This window comes from Trachurus trachurus (assembly GCF_905171665.1).
Source record: "Trachurus trachurus genome assembly, chromosome: 12".
In the NCBI taxonomy this organism is placed as follows: Eukaryota; Metazoa; Chordata; class Actinopteri; order Carangiformes; family Carangidae; genus Trachurus; species Trachurus trachurus.
Window position 1 is genome coordinate 23,128,971 of NC_139908.1, and position 16,316 is coordinate 23,145,286.

General features: G+C 43.6%; 1 protein-coding gene across 1 annotated transcript in view; it reads right to left on the bottom strand.

Annotated features, from left to right (window-relative positions):
* Positions 1–3,225: 3,225 nt before the first annotated feature.
* efna5a (ephrin-A5a) overlaps positions 3,226–16,316 on the bottom strand; it is a 75,030-nt gene continuing 61,939 nt past the window's right edge. The window contains exons 2-5 of the mRNA XM_083982876.1: positions 13,765–14,057; positions 4,918–4,983; positions 4,692–4,772; positions 3,226–3,391 (exon numbers count right to left, since the gene is read on the bottom strand). Coding sequence (XP_083839002.1) covers positions 3,267–3,391; positions 4,692–4,772; positions 4,918–4,983; positions 13,765–14,057 — 565 coding nt within the window. The 3' untranslated portion in view covers positions 3,226–3,266. The remainder of the gene's footprint in view (positions 3,392–4,691; positions 4,773–4,917; positions 4,984–13,764; positions 14,058–16,316) is intronic.

Consider the following 16,316-nt stretch of genomic DNA (forward strand, 5'->3'; position numbering starts at 1 on the left):
TACAAACATTGACTCTTTTTTTCTTGCTAAGAACATTAATGTGTCAGTTAAATCGCCCTTCAAAAGAGGTGTGAAAAAAAGAGAGTATCTAACACTGTATGTTACAACAGGCTAATTGTTGGATACACAGTATCCACAAAACTAACTGATTGGATTTTTTTTTCTCATTGTGGCATGGCTAAAAGGCAAAGACGTCAGTGACAGTGGACTTTCATATTGAACTAACTTTGTGTACGGAGGCTGAAAGGTGTCAAGAGGAAAAGCTTTTTGATTAAGTAGAAATTATTTGTGCACTCAAATTCAAAATGATTCCCTGATAATAAACATGTTAAGTTGAACTCATTCATTCCCAAGTACACTTACTCTCAACATTCTAATCTCCAATTATTTACCTTACTAATTATAAACGTATGGACGGAAAATGTAACGTAATTGACAACAGTTTTTCTCCTAAGCTCCAACAGTTGAGATGTAACTTCATTTTAAATAGATTTGATACTAAGATGTGAGAATGTTTTGGAGGTTAAGGTATAGAGGTAAATCAAATATGACATTATCTCCTAAAATTCAGCAGTTAAAATGGAAAATATCTTGATGTTGTGAATTTTTTCAATCTAAATTGGGAGGGTGAATTACTTCTTAGGGGCACTCATCAGTTTCCTTTAGTGAAAATGTCTGGAAAAAAATGACATCACTATGACATATACAGTATTCAGCTGTTTGAGCTTGACCTCACTGACACCAGTCAGTCTCACTACTGTGGCAGAGTGGTATAGGCCACCGTCAAGGGAAATAAAAATCTGATGCTAGCTCAGAAAACATTTTTCTTGTAATATTGTTTCTCATAAATTATGAATGAAATTATAATTCATAATAATGTAACTTTTTTTTGTATATTTATCACTTTATATTGTTATATTTTGACACTCTTCATAAAGTTAAATTTGTATTCTTGTATTATTGTTATCTTTACTATTAGAATAAAATTAGAAAATTCTGATTTACTTTTATAATAGCCTCTTTGCAGTTACATTTTATATTGTTGCCTTTTCTTGTAATTTGAACTTTAACTTAGGCTGCTTTTCAAAATGATTACTTTCTTCTCATTGTTCTGACTATGATCATCATGTCTTTCATCTGATTATTTTGATCTCAGTCGGATATGTTTTTCCCCATAAAGTGGCCCGTTCCTCCTTTGCACTGTACCGTATGAGCAGGTACTGCAGTGGCTCTGTAAAACTAGCAGGGCTGTGGTTTGGTTTGGTTTGGCAGTGAGTGCACGTGAAGGTACAGTAACAGTGCTGCTGCGGCTGACGTGTGGGGAGGATATGTTTACCGCACATATCTGTTTAAAAAAAAAAAAAAAAACAAACAAAGCAGAAGAAAAACACGAGCATTGATCTCAGCAGGAGCACTACGAGGCTTCACATCTCAGTCCGTCCCCCTCCCGGGTCCACTGCTGGTAGAGTTTCAGTTTTGCCCCGGAGAGAACAGGACACCTCGCTCCGTTTATTCCATCCCTCCTGGTGGTCGATTTTTCATTCCAGAAATAACCGGTACGAGGGAGGGTGCCCCTGGTGTGTTTTCTGTACAGACGCCACTTTACACAACATCAAAGAATGCAACCCCAGACCAACAACGTACACGCTGCAACCGCCACCTGCTCTGTAACTCAGTCACTGTCTCACAGAAACATCTTTAGCCACAGAAAACTTGTGCTGCTTTATTCGGGGAGAGTGACCCCCCCGATCAGAAAACAAAACAAAACAAAAAAGACTAGAATCATTTCTTACCTCATGTTAAGCATGGACACATCCCTGAACTTTGTAGGAAATTTGCCTCTATATACAATAGTTGTGTTATGACAGTGATCCACAAAAGCAATAGTGTAATAGTAAAACTACATTTGTGACATTCGTTAATGACAAAAATTGGAAACACAAATAATCTATGATTTCTACGCCCTGATAGCATATTAGACTTGTTTTTTTCTTCTTCTTCCTGGACAATTACAAAAAACCTCCATCAGCAATTGATCCAGACAGATACTGTACATACAGTGTTTTTGTATGATTGTATCAACTGAACTGCGTGTAATATGGACTAACTTGAATGGGACGTGTATTTGTTTTTTTATTGCCTTTCTGCTGTACTAACAGACTAAACCAGAACAGAAAAAAAAGCACGAGGACTTCACAATAAATAGGAAAATACATTTTGCCTGGCAAAATACCATATTGACTTCTACGCTCCACTCAAATATTTTACTGTACACTCGTGTTGACTGCTACAATTGAATTATGTGATTTATTTAAAAAAAAAAAAAAAACATACATTATTCAATCATTAAATCGCCTCTACCCAAACACTAAAAGATGAGTGCTTCTTTCTTTTCTTTTTTTTCTCCAACTCTCATAGGGGTCCTCCACAGTCTGAGACGATGCATCCTTTTTAACCTGAGAGGAAGGTTAAGTCATCAAAGACCTGCCCTGTAACTCCGCTTGCCCTCGGCAACAGTCTCCTAGCAACAGCATCCTTCTTGTTTTTCCTTTCTGCTGGCCCGCTCTGTGATGTGTCGCTTCCAGATCTTCTTCGAAACCTTCTTCCACTTGGTTGTGAGATTTAATCATGATACATGTCGGGGGTGGGGGTGGGGGGGTCTTGGGGGGTCTTGGGGGGTTTGGAGGGTTTAGGGCGTTTGGGGGGGTTGGGAAGGGTGGGGGGTGTTCACGTGATCTTCCTGAACACAAAAAAATTTTAAAAGTCTGTAAACTTCAGAGGGATCCTGATGTGCTCCTTTGCCATTCGCGCCAAAGTGTGTACTGATTGTGTAGTTTGTGTTCAAATGTGTGTGTGTATATGTTTAAAAGCATGTATGTGTGCTTTTGCTTAAACACAAATAAACGTGTAACATCTGCGTACTGTGAACAGCAGCGAGGCGAACGGGTAAGAGACTCTTTCATCTCAGGTGGGGGCGGGGGGGGAGGAGGGGGCGCGACCATCAGCACCCACTGGAAAGTCAAGAATCACACTAGTTGGCATTTTCCAAAGTCAAAAACAACAACAACAACAAAAGGCTTCAGCACCGAAGTCCCATCCTCTCTCTGCTCGCTGAGAGAGATTGTCAGTGTTTCTTTTTTTTTCTTTTCTTTTTATGTATTTTTTTTTTCAAAAAGTGCTCCTTTAGGGGGAGGGGTTGTAGGGTTAGGGCGGCCTGTGGTCCAATCAGGACAGTCCATTCCTGCAGGGATTCCTCACACCAGGCGCTATAAAGACAAGATGGCGGCCAGGAGCATGAGGGCGGAGCTGAGCAGGAGGACTGAAGTCTGGCACCGGCCGACCGAATTCACATCCCTCCGAGCCGGCTCCGGAGACTCGTGACTGATGCCGTCTGAAGAGGAAGAGACGGAAATGATTAATATTCACAGGCGGCGTAGGAACTGAAGTGATGGTTTTTGTTTTCTGTGTGAAAATATTGAAGAAATGAGACTCTGGAGGGGACTGCTCAATATGCAGAACAACACAAGCACACAGACATGTAGAATAAGGCTGCATTGCCAACCAGGAGAAGCCTGTAACAGGCCCTGGGCCCCCCTCCACCTTCATATTAATCATGTGTCAGTTGGTTTGTGGTAAATTGAATGAGTGCTTTGGTTGGGAATATGCACCCCTACAGCAGAGTAGAACGTGAAATGAAAAGCACTTTAAAGAGCAACACGACACCCAGTATTAGCTCTGACGCACGCCCCTTCACATATTCAGATAATGCACCAAACCCAAGGGTCTGTGTTAAAATTACAAGCTGCTAAATACAATCCAGTTTAAAGGAAATTAGGGAGCTTTGGAGGCGCTGGTAGGTGGGGAGGCTGCGTGTCTCCTGGCTGCAGCTTCATACGTGATGGGCAGACTCAGCAGAGGCCTGAACAAGCTTATTTTTGCAAAATGTCAAATTATTCTTTCCAGACACTTATCGTAGATAGTGGGGTCCATGGGGGCTCGTTGCAAATCTTTGCCCCGGGGCCCCCCGATGTGTTGATACAGCCAGTGGTGTACAGGCAAAAAAAATAAAAACCCAACAAGCTGTCGACAAAAACAAAACCCACAGAAATGGGAAAAAAAACAAAAATGTTGACACATTGGTGACAGAAGGACGGTCGGCTTCATCAGCTGATAATGACACAGCCAGGACTAAACACGAGGCGGCTCTGGCCCGTGTACGGCTCAACCTGCGTGAGCCCAGGCTCCAGGCTCCAGTCAGACCCAAGTGCACTTCTGTTTGAGTTTACACAAAGTACCATTTCCTACATACAGTATACAGTTCTTGGGATAATCCTATCCACAGTGCATCAACAGCACGATTAAAACTCACATTGATTCAGTCTCTGTGATACTGTTTCCTTCGCATGCTTTTTATTTTGCTGCCTTTGTTTTCATTTTTTTGCTCCAAACCTCATTAGATTAGAATCTAAAAGAGTCATGATGTATGAAATGGAAGTAAATTCTCAAGGAAATGAAAGGAAAAGGGAATTATCTGCAGACACAGCAGTTATGGGACACTTAAATCTCTCTCTCTCGCTCTCTCTCATGCGCACACACACACTTACACACACACACACACACACACACACACACACACATACACATAAACACACATAAACAGACTACAGTATGTACTGTATATTCCCACCAACCTCTGGGTTCTAGGGAGTTGTGACTGTTGTCCTCAAAGTCGACCCCTTCCTGCACGCTCCCAGTGTTTTTCACACAATTGTCTTTGAGGAACAAAGAGAGGAGAGAGGAGATGTGAAGATTAGAGAAGTGGAACGTCACTCGTTCGACAGCCCGACCGCGAGCTGGTAGCACAACAGCACGTAAAAAAACTTGGGCAGAGCACAGACACAACAATCTGTGACTCACTTTGAGGCCTGACGAAGACTTTGAGTCGAAGGCAGCTCCGTCTTCCCTTCTCGTCGGTGATGGAGGCTGCGGAGACAAGAGTCGAACATGTTAAACACGTTGCCCACACTTTTCCGTTCGCCTCACGTGATCTGATCTCAGGCTGCGTGATTAGAGACTGAAAGGACTGGCAGCGTTCCCTGCTCAACAATGAGATCATGATGATTCCACCATCACTGGAAACAAAACACTTTTACTGCACTTGAACATTTTCATTATTTCACTTCCACCTTTTACGTCACGTTCGGACAATATAAGAAAATACACTGAGATTAGATAGACAAACTCAAGACTCATTCTGCCTGACATCTTATCAGCTTTGATCGAGACAATTTACTATAAAAGTGTCCTTGTACTTTTTAGGCTTTATCTGTGGCAGGTAACATTTTGAATTAGCTCCTGTTGAATGACAAAAGAACAAATAAGACTGATTATGTTGAAGTATAAAGCTGTTGGGCAGAATATTGTCTTGTTATGATAGTACCATGCTTTGATGTCTGCCTGCACAACATCTTTTACTCGCCATTATTTTCAAGCTAAAAAATCAAATCTTGGTACTTGATTAGATTTGCATGTATTCTTTTATCCAAATAGCTCTTGATTTCAAAGGCAATTTTGCCAATTTTAGTATTTTGTTTCTATTTCAGCAAAGTTCTTGGACAGATGCTTGTGTTTAGAAGTTTAGCATTTAATATTCAACAAGGTCTGGCTTCTTTTGATAGATGAAATAAATGAGCTCTACAGGTCAATAAAGTGCAGAGGATGCCAGGTTCATCCACAGCATCAGCAGAGTGATGGTCACAGGCAACATGTGAGCAGTATGCTGACAGAACATATCATTACTTATTTTTATCCCATATTGTAATAGGCGAAGAAAAAAGCAAGAAAAAGAAGAAGAATCTTTCTCTGACCCACTTTTACAGCGTCTACAACATGTTATGTGGTGTTAAACTGCTGTTTAGCTACAGTGTGTTCTGTACATAATGGATGCAAACACCCTACGGTATGTTGTCTCTCTGTGTTAGGTCATGGTCACAGTCTGAGCTGCATCGCCGAAGACAAAACTCTCCTTTTTGTATCAAATTAAGCTTACTGGTTTCTGGTAAAAACAAAAAAAGAAAAAGAAAAAAAAGAAGCTCACTCAACATTCTCCGCTCATATTCGCTGGAGCAGAGACCTCTTGACTCTGTGAAATCCATTCTTCATTCATAAACATCAGCTCGGCGGCAGAAAGGAACAATATGACAAGGTCGATTGTTTCTTCATCAGAGGAATTCCACTCTGTCTTCCTCTGAACACAGTCTGAAGAGCTTTATCTGTCTTTACCTCGCTCTGTCTGAACCTCACACTGGTGTGGAAGCATCTCTGCCATATTTTTTTTATTTTTGATATGAAACAACTCAATGTCACCCTCAGATTTCCATGTCTAATCTGGCCACAAGCTGCTGTTTCTGCAGATGCGTGCTCACCTACAAAATCTCATTTCCTCTGTTTCCTGATTGTGAAAGGCAAAGATTAAAAAACTTTTTTTTGTTTTTGAGTTGGTGTGATTATTTTGCAGAGCTAACAAAACTAATTAGTTTTCAAGTAGTGCTGGGGACCAAGTTGCTAATAGAGTGCTGAGGGTGTCTCCAGCTGTGACGAATGACTTCAACTTCTGTCTTCACTTTCGTCAAGAATATTTTGTCTCCAGCCCTCGGTGCGTTTTCTCCAACTGTTTTCCTCATGTGCATCCACACTCTGCTCTTTCCTGCTGCCAACTTGACTCACAAACACACACACACACAACCTGGAGTGTGTTTGGATATTCGTGACTGAGTGTTGGGCATTCATGCGTGCACGTATGTGGTTGTGGTTTCCCTGAGTATGTGCATCTGTGCACAGACGTGTCCGTAGATTGTCCACAGACACTCGCTCTTCTATCCTTTCACCCAGACGCTCCGTGTGATGGATTCAGGCCCCGGCGGTGAATTCCGGATAAAAGTAAACCATGTCAGTGTTTCCACTGTCGCAGATGACTCGGGCTCTTATTTCAAAAGGCACTTTATCAGATGCCGCGTGGCTGTGGGAGGAGATAAAAATCGTCTTTAAGACTCCTCCATGAGGGGAATATTGAAAGCGAAGCAGCAGAGGGAGGAACGCGGTGTCCATCATGCTGCTGCTTCTGTCTGTGTCAGCGGGTGTCCAGTAACTTACCTCACGCCCCGACGGTGGCGGGAACAGACGGGACAACTCACTGTCTCAGTTTCTGCCTCTGAACTCCACTGGCCAAAGCTCTGTCTTTATCTCTCTCTGCCTCTCCTTCTGTCTCCTTTTCCTCTCTGTCGTTATCTCCCTCTAACTTTTTCTGTTCTCCCCCCCTCCATTAAAAAGCCTGCGCCTGCAGTCTTGCGTGAACGTCTTCAGGGGCGGCAATATCAAGATGTATTAGTGGAAGAAATAAAGAAACAATTGTCCGGAGCTCCCATCTAGAACATTAGATCCATCTAATGTAATTATTCAGATTATGACTGCAGCTAACCAGTGCTTTGGTTATCAAATGATCCCCTGAAGAGTTCTTGATTAAATGATTAATCATTGAGTGATTGAAAAAAGAAAAATGTTGTCATTGCAACAGTAATCCACATGCTTTTTCCCGTTTTCTTGTTTTTACAACAATTTTAGAATTAATGACATCTTTTTTTACCCATCCACTAAATAAGAGACCAAGCAAACTGCAGGTAACCATAGCAACGACGCATATGCTTCACATTACATTTCCTGTTTACAAGGAGGCTGAGGATGCAGAGCTCTACTCAGGGAGAGAAAACACAGCAGCTTGCTGCGAACCTGTGAAATGACTGTTTAGGAGTGAATTTGTATGTGACACACATCAGCCAACGTGATTAATATTCCACTGGTTAATGCCAAATGAGGCCCCACACATGGTGAGCTTCACACGCTGGGATGGAAATGACCTGCATGTGTCAAAAAACATGAGCAGACCTCACAGTGTTATGTTAGTATTAGCATTAGCTAGAGAGTGTGACCGATGTTGTTCTGTGACCTGCCCTGAGCGGGTTTCAAACCAGGTCTCATGCACCACGGGCGACGATGCAAACCGTTTCGCCAAGAGGCCAATGACCACTTGGCAAGTGGGTTAGCACGTCTTTTATGGGTGAGTGAGTACTTCAGTACAGCTAGCCGCCACACACTGTCACTGTCTTCTCCTTACTGGTACCTCGTGACTGTGACTATACCTATAGTTGAACTAACATGTATATTAGCCTGTATGTTTCTTCAGAACGCACCCACACTGGAAAATGTGCTACATTAAAAGCAAAAGCCTCACTCCTGATAAAATGTGTTACATCAGGATTCAGTGTCATCAGAGTTGTTGGTGCAGACAAACAGGGTTATTATGAATTGAGACTCCTGTGTGTCTGTTTTAATTTTTTTCCTCTCTGGAAAATTATAAGCATAACAACGTGACACATTTTCCATCCAAAGCCATCAGCTGTCACCCATTCCCAAACTGAAACCCTAAACGCGAGTCAAACGCAGAGCCTCGGCAGCAGTAGCCTCCTTCATCAAACAGCCTTTAACACGCACTAACAGTGTGAAGCTGCGTGACCTTAAAAAGCTGCAGTTAAACCATCCAGCGCCTCCGTCCATCCTCTGACCCAGACTGCCCGAGCTAATGGCTAAAAGCTAGCTCAGCTCAGTGAACTAACAGGCAGATTAATGAATGTTCTCCACTCATTATTTCTGTCAGTTTTACTGTTTCAGGCAGAAGGAACTCCTCATAAGCTCTGTGTTATTTTGGGTCACTTTCCGTCGCCCGCCTCGCTGATGATGACGTCTCTTTAAAAAGCCCCTCTTTTAATTCCCTGTTGAAACAAACACGGTTTAAACTGACCACATGTGTTAGACGGCACTATATCAAACTCACAGTTATCAGCTAATGTGGCAAACAGGCGGCTCTAATTATTTTCATGAATCTATTACCGCAAACGGCCAAAACAAACTGAGGAAACCACAATCAACTGCAGATGACACCATGGCTCCCTGTTAATGTCAAATCTAATTCTTATAGCACAAGTAGCGACAGATTTATCAGATGTGCAGATGTCAGACGTTACATAGGTGCAACTGTGCATCAGGTGGATATGTTGACCAATCACAGACCGACCTGGGAGCAACAGTAAAAGCAGTTGCAGTTGTTTTTAGATCATAAAAAGAGAAATTAAAAGTATAAAACTATTTGAGCCTCTGGAGGAATGAAACACAGCTGCTCTTGTTTTCCTTTGGTTAGTGACCGTGGTGTAAGCAGCATAATGCACCCTGCAGGTGTCAAATATCAACAGAGCCCGTCTCTTACGGATGACCTAGATTTTTTTTTTTTTTTGGTTGATTTGTCTTGGTGCACGGTCGATCATTACAGTAAGTTATTGTACCTAACAGTGTATGAGATGCATGTTGTGCAGCTGTTACAGGATCTTTTTCTTCCTTCTTACTCTGTTCTTCTTGCATCTCGTGTTCTCACCCTCTATTTCTCTCTCTCCACACCAGCAAACCTTTAAAGATCTCAACACACACACACACACACACACACACACACACACACACACACACACACACACACACACACACACACACACACACACACACACACACACACACACACACACACACACACACACACACACACACACACACACACACACACACACACACACACACACACAATTATCCAACTGTCTCTCCTGCTCTGTCTCATGTCTGCCACTGAGGTCAGAGTCTGGGTTTTCTGTCCCGGAGCAAACGCGGCCGAGCTTCGCCAATGACTGTAACTCCAGCTCTGCCGCGCAACTTTAGACTCAAGAGCGCTGGTCGGGTCATCTTGACATCGCCTCGTCATGACGACAGGGTAAGCCTCCCAGTAACACGCTCATCATGACACACTGTGCACGTTCGGTCTTGTGCCGAATGAGCTGTGAACCCTGCGATCGTGCATTCACTGCAGCGGGCTGGGATGGCGTGTGAGGCCGGGCTTTAGTGTAGCTGCGAGGTGAATTACACTGATTCCGATATAAATAACTACTGTAGGATCAGGTGTTTTTCTTGTGATGATCGGTTTATCTTGGGGGACAAAGCCCTTTGTCTTTGCTTTTCAGCTGCGAGAAGCCAAAAGGAAACCGTCGGGGGAACTGGTGCTGGCGGGGTTCATGTCATTATCGATGTAGATCTGCACTGGCTGTACGGAGCGGGACCCGGGCGTTTGAAGCGCGAGGGCTTTACAGGGAGACAGTCATCCCTCTCACACGGGGAGAGCCAGACTCTCAACTGTCTCCTCTGAAAATTGGATTTCTATCCCCTGAGATTAGGATCAGGCTTCCCCCCGCTCCACTGCGGCTCTATTAGAAAAACATGCCGCCCTCCGAGACCATGAGAAGCTCGCAGCGCAGACCTCGCCGTCATCTCGGTGACCTTTGACCTCCTAGGACCAGCCGCGGCACTGATCCCACACCAGGCTTTCCCCCCCTCCCCACGGGTGTGTGTCTGTCTGCCAGACGGGGGCAGGCCCGTAGCACACTGCAGGTGTCATCTATTTGACTTGACCCCGCCTCCTAACCCCCCCACCTCCCTCTGCCTGGGGCGCATGACAATCACCAAGAAGGAGCACAAAGGACTGTCTGTCTTCAGTGAGACAAGCAGACATGAACCCCCTTTCTGTGTCATTTACATCGCCACTTAACAGATTCCCAAACCATATTATATGTACAACACAGGTATTAACTATCGCCTATTGTCAGGCGCTGCTAGAACAGGACACTGCTAACACGCAATTTGACACTGATACCAGCAGCTGATAAAACTTACAGTAGTTTACTGTGATGCAGCCAGAGTCTCTGGACCTGGATGATGCTAATGGGAAGAAAAACAAAGGGTCCATCTGGAAAAACATGTTGTTCCTGAACTACAGCAAGACATTTTCGTCTTCTGCATTGATATGAACTTCAAGTTTCCAAATGAAAAAAAACTTACATAGGCCAGAGACAGAGTCCTGTTGTCTGCACAGACAATGTTAAGTGCTAAGACAGTCGGAGTGCCGCGGGGCTTGGATGGACATCAAACTCTGGTACAAAACTTACACAGCTGCTTTATAAAAATGTCTTATTCAGAGGCAGAAGGTTCAAGGTCTGTGGAGCCTCAGTTCAGTCAGAGACCTGGTAGGAGACCGAGCAGCTGCACTGATCAACATTTTGTTATTAAAAATGGATTAAATGTCTGTGTGTAATGTGAATGGGGTCATACAGTAATGAAGAACCTACAGAGTCTAATGAACTCGGCAGTTGCCCCCAGGTCTGCGCAGCATTTTAGCCTTGTTAAACTAATTGTTTTATTTTTTCTCCCCCCTGTCCTCAGCTTTAATATTTTTTGGTTTTCTCTCTTCAACCTAGTTTTCAGTTACAAAATGCAGCTACTTTCAGTGAAATAATATACCCGGTCTACATCCACCCTTGCACCAAATTCAGACAAAGGATCGTTTTGCATTGATTTGCTTGATTAAGGTTCTGACAGCTTCTTCTCAGCAGCAGCCGAGGCTCGTGGGTATTGTAGTATTTAGAGCCATATGTCATGACTGATAGAAAAAATTCAGACTTCTCAAAAATCAATCTGGAACAATGCAAACTAATAGCCACGAGATAAACTTACAGTGCTGTTACATTATCTGGGCGACTCCTGTGTTGAGGAATGAGGGAAATGGAAACTTCCACATTAGAGTTCAGGGGTAAACATCACTTCCTGAAGCAGTCCTTTTTTTTCCCAGCTACACAACTCTACACAATGAGGACAAATGTTGGTATTATGTTAATGCTCTGACTACAAGGTCATGGTATGTTCCCTCAGGTATCTTTGTCTGTTATTTCGTACCATACTCAGATCCCATGTCAGGAGGAAAACAGTGTCTTTGGTGAACAACGATTTGATGGATGAGTCACGAATCTGAGTCAGCGAGAGATAGTCCATATGGCCTCAGACTGCTCAAAGCCATATGGGCTGTCTCCCCTCTCTCTGTGTCTTTCTCTCTCTCTCTCCATGAATGATCAATCATCATCCAAGATTGCAAGAACATCATCTTCACTAAGTCTCACATCAGCCAGAGCCAACCGCGCAAATGAAGCGGAATTAGGCAATCTGATTTTTCTTATCAACATCCAAAGTATTGCAACAACATCAGTAATTCTCTGGCAGGGCTAACAATAGACCGCAATTTCCCTAAACAGTCAGATTTTATGCAACGGAGTCACGTAGACTGGCCAGCGAACGCAGAGGTCCAACAGAAACATGCAGTGAAGGGTAATACATCACCACAAAAAATACTGCAACTAAAATACAGGTTACGTGAGGACAACTTTGATGATCTTGTGAGTCCAGATGCTCGTTTATCGGACAGCCTGAGATCAATGAGGCAAAGACAACAGCGTGTGTTAACAATCAACCACTTCACCAAAGTTCACTGAAAATATTTCACGGTGATCTTAAACCTGCCTGTGTCGCAGCAAACCCACAGATCTTCATTTCAGTGTCTAGAGGAGACCACACAGACACAAAGTGGATATTGGCAGAAGAGTTTGGCTTTCCAATTTTAAAGGTCCCATATTTTAAAAGTTTGTGTGTTTTAGGTGTTGTAATCAATAAGAAGACATGTTTGTGCTTTGAAAGGCCAAGAGGTACTTGTCTGGCTGCCTGATTTGTGAGTGATGGAATAAGAGGTTGGATGATCGGAGATTGGAAACTGCTTTGCTGTGACATCACAAAGTCGCAAAAGTCCAAACAGCTTGTTTTAAGGCTCCGTTTCAGTGTCTGACTGAGGCCTTGATACTTTCTCAGTCCTAACTTCTTTTCACACCGCTCAGATGAGCCAAAGTATTTTTCACATGAATTGTCTGAAACACCTGCTCTGGTTCTGGAGGCTGAAAAACTAAATGTTGTACTTTGTTGTAAAGCCAAAATAGTTCTCCTTTCTACTGACACTTGCTCCCCTTATTATTCCTGTTCTTGCTCCTGTTAATACCCATGAAGCTCCTCTGACCACAAGTGTCAGCTAAATTCCTAAAAATCTACCACAGAGCTGCGTGTATCTCTTTTAGTCCCTCTCCTTCTTTACCTTCAGGGCATTGACTTCACTTATGAAAACATGACTTCCCAGCTGCTTGTTTTCCCAAGTCTTCTCACGAGGAGCAGAAAGCTGAGCTTAACCAGTTAGCAACAAAAGATGCTTCAGACGAGACCTCGACGGCAGGGATGTTTTGCTCCCTCTGGCTCATGTTTTGGCTCGGGCCTCCTTTCCAAGGGCTTGCAAAACAAAACCCAAACATTACTGCTGTCTTTTTGCCAGATTGAAGAATGAAGCTGATATTGATCTCCTGATGTGGGTCCGATAGAGCTTCTTTTCAATGTGAATGTCTCTTAGTAGTGCTGATATTATGCCTGACTTCCAGTACTGATAACAAAATGACACATTTTGTTTTGGGTACCTTTTCCTATGGGTATCTACTTGTTTGACAAAAGTTTTCTTCTTTTTCTTCTTTTAACAAAATAAGCAAAGTTTTCCAGTGATGAATATTATTTGCACACAAGAGGCTAAACAAGAACCTTGCCAAAATTAAAAACATATTTTGATTTGAGTGTGAAAACATTTTATCAGAAAAAACTAACAATATGACAAATCTGAATAAATTCAAGGCCATAGCTGGCATATTTCAGTCGGTACCAAAAAAAAGTGAAATAAACAGCATATTGAGGTTGGTGCGTACTCACAGATATAATAATACTCTCTGCCGGGGCGAAACTCAAAGCCTAAGGAGAAGGGAGTGAAGAGCTGGAACTTCTCAGAGAACTTGAGTGGTCCGTTCGGCGACAGAGGCCTGTTGCACTCCCAGCGTTTGAAGCCCTTGGCCGTGTAGTCGCAGGAGCTGTAGCCGTCGTAGTTCACCATGTAGAGGATGTAGCGCTCGGCCCGCTCATCAGAGACCGGGCCTGTGTAGTGTGGACAGTACACGTCAAGGTAGTCGTTGATGCAGACGTCGATGTGGTAGTCACCCCGATAAAATCTGGAAGAGGAGACAAGAAGAAAGAAAGATGAGAATGAATCAAGAGTTTGTACAGATAAACCGTGAATCTGTGTTGCTGTGTTGTTTCATGTTAAATCTTTAATGATCAGGTGAGGCTTTCTGATTGGCTGGAGACATAATAAAAGTACAGCTCATGTAACCAAATTCTTCAAGATTGGACGGTGAATCAAAAGTGGGTGCAGCTTATTGTGGTGAGTGTTTCCTTGTGACATCACACAGTTACAGAAGTCACGTCTGCTTATTTTAAGGCTGAGTTTCCTAATACAGGCTGTGTGCATTATACTGCAGATTAACCATTTGATACTTTCAGTGTTAATATAGAACTAAAACCTATAATCAAACAACACATTGACATCTACTTTTATATACGGGACCTTTAATAGTGCTATGGAACAGTGTTTTTATGTATGTCTGTATTTTGTTGCACACAGACAAGAACAAGGTCAATGCAAGACATACAGTATTGCTACCAGTGGTTTCACACTATTCCAGTGAAGGCTGTGTGGCCTGGTGCTAACACTGGAAACACTTGTCCACAAAGTGGATCGAGTGCATCAACATAAACACCCGCGTTGTGGTGATAAACAGAGGACACACACAAAAACTCTTTGTTTACAGCGACATACCACAGGATGGATTTAAATCTGGCTTGAATCTGGGTTTCAGGTCAACGGCTGTGACAGATATTTTCACAAAAATCATGATTTCATTCTCACCACAGAAGCTGTTGACCACTTGTGGGTTACATGACTGGGACTGGTTGTGTTTATAAACCACAGCGGGGGCAGTTTTTTTTCTGTCTGAGTCAGCAATAACACCACCATGATTAATCTATGATGGGATGAGGTGATTGTTCTACATGCAAGCATAATTCCCACCATGGCGTCGGCGCGAGGTCATGTGATCGGTGATCTTGACCTTTCTAATGATTTATTTATCCAGTGAAAACACGCTGAGCATGCACACTCTGTGTCTGCAGCAGCCTCCTGCGGTTTGAACACATTGAACATTCAGACACCCTGAAGCGGCGTGTTGCTCAGGGGCACATCAACGGCAGCTGTTTGAGTGTGCAGATATTTTCTCATTGATTGGTCCGCGGACTCTCTCACCATTGTGCTCGTTGAAAATGCATTCTCCACAGTGTTAGGAGGAGTACTCCAAACCTTGACAACACGTGATACTTTGAGTTTCGTAGTAAGGCCACGGCTGAGGGGAAATCTGCCTTACAGTACAGTATGTGCTCCGCAAAACTGAGGCCGGACTTTGAAAGACACATTGAGGCTACGGCTCCTCTGGTTTTGTTTACAGACTCTCATCATGTCAGTCTCAATCATCCTGACTCTCTTGTGAGACAAAAATGAATCCCCACCCTCCCCTGCAACAGAAACCTCTTACGACACACGCTAGTCAGTCCTAAGCCATATATCAATGTTAGCGCTCCGCAAGTGATGACTTATACTGGTGCTGAAATTAAAGTCCCCTAGCGTTACAGGGCTAATCCCCTGGTTAGCATGTGCCTTTAGCAGCTTTAAGAGGATCCCTCAGTAGAATGAGATTTTCATTAGCCCAACATGACAGCTTGATGTAGGAGCCCCTTGTGGAATCTCGGAGTCTGGGAAAATGAGGCCTGTTCTCAAGCATCGCCTTGAAAGAGCCCCGAGATCTTCCGCCTGCTGTTTACTGTAAACCGAGTGGACAGGAGAAAAGAAGGGAAAGGGAGTGCGGCGAGGAGATATGCCAGGTATTCATTCCTGGGGAGCGTGATTGGAAACACATATTCCCATAGGCGCCGTATAAGGTTGCATTTCTGAGGCTTTTAGCGGAGACAGATTAGGCCTGGACGGACGGATGGTTATGTCTCTGTAGCTGCTAATGGCCCGCGGTCCGGTATCACTGACATACTGACATACTGCGGATGTCTTCAATACTCCACCTCTGTTCATTGACACAGTGAGGACCGTCAGGGGAGACAAAGCTAGAAGTTTGGAGCACGCAGCAGGGCTGACGATCCGATACGAGTGACCTCATTGGAGCAGAGGAAGGAGGACGGAGGAGGGAGGGGGGAGGGGGGTTACCCTGACGTTTCACTGGGCTTCACCGGCCACGGATCAGATATTATTATCTACTCCTGCTCTTCATCTGAGAGAACGGAGGATACAAGTCAGCTGATCTGAGACCAGGTGTGGCAGGCAGGGAGGGGTGGAGGGAGGCGCATGCAGCTGACATGTACGTGTCGGT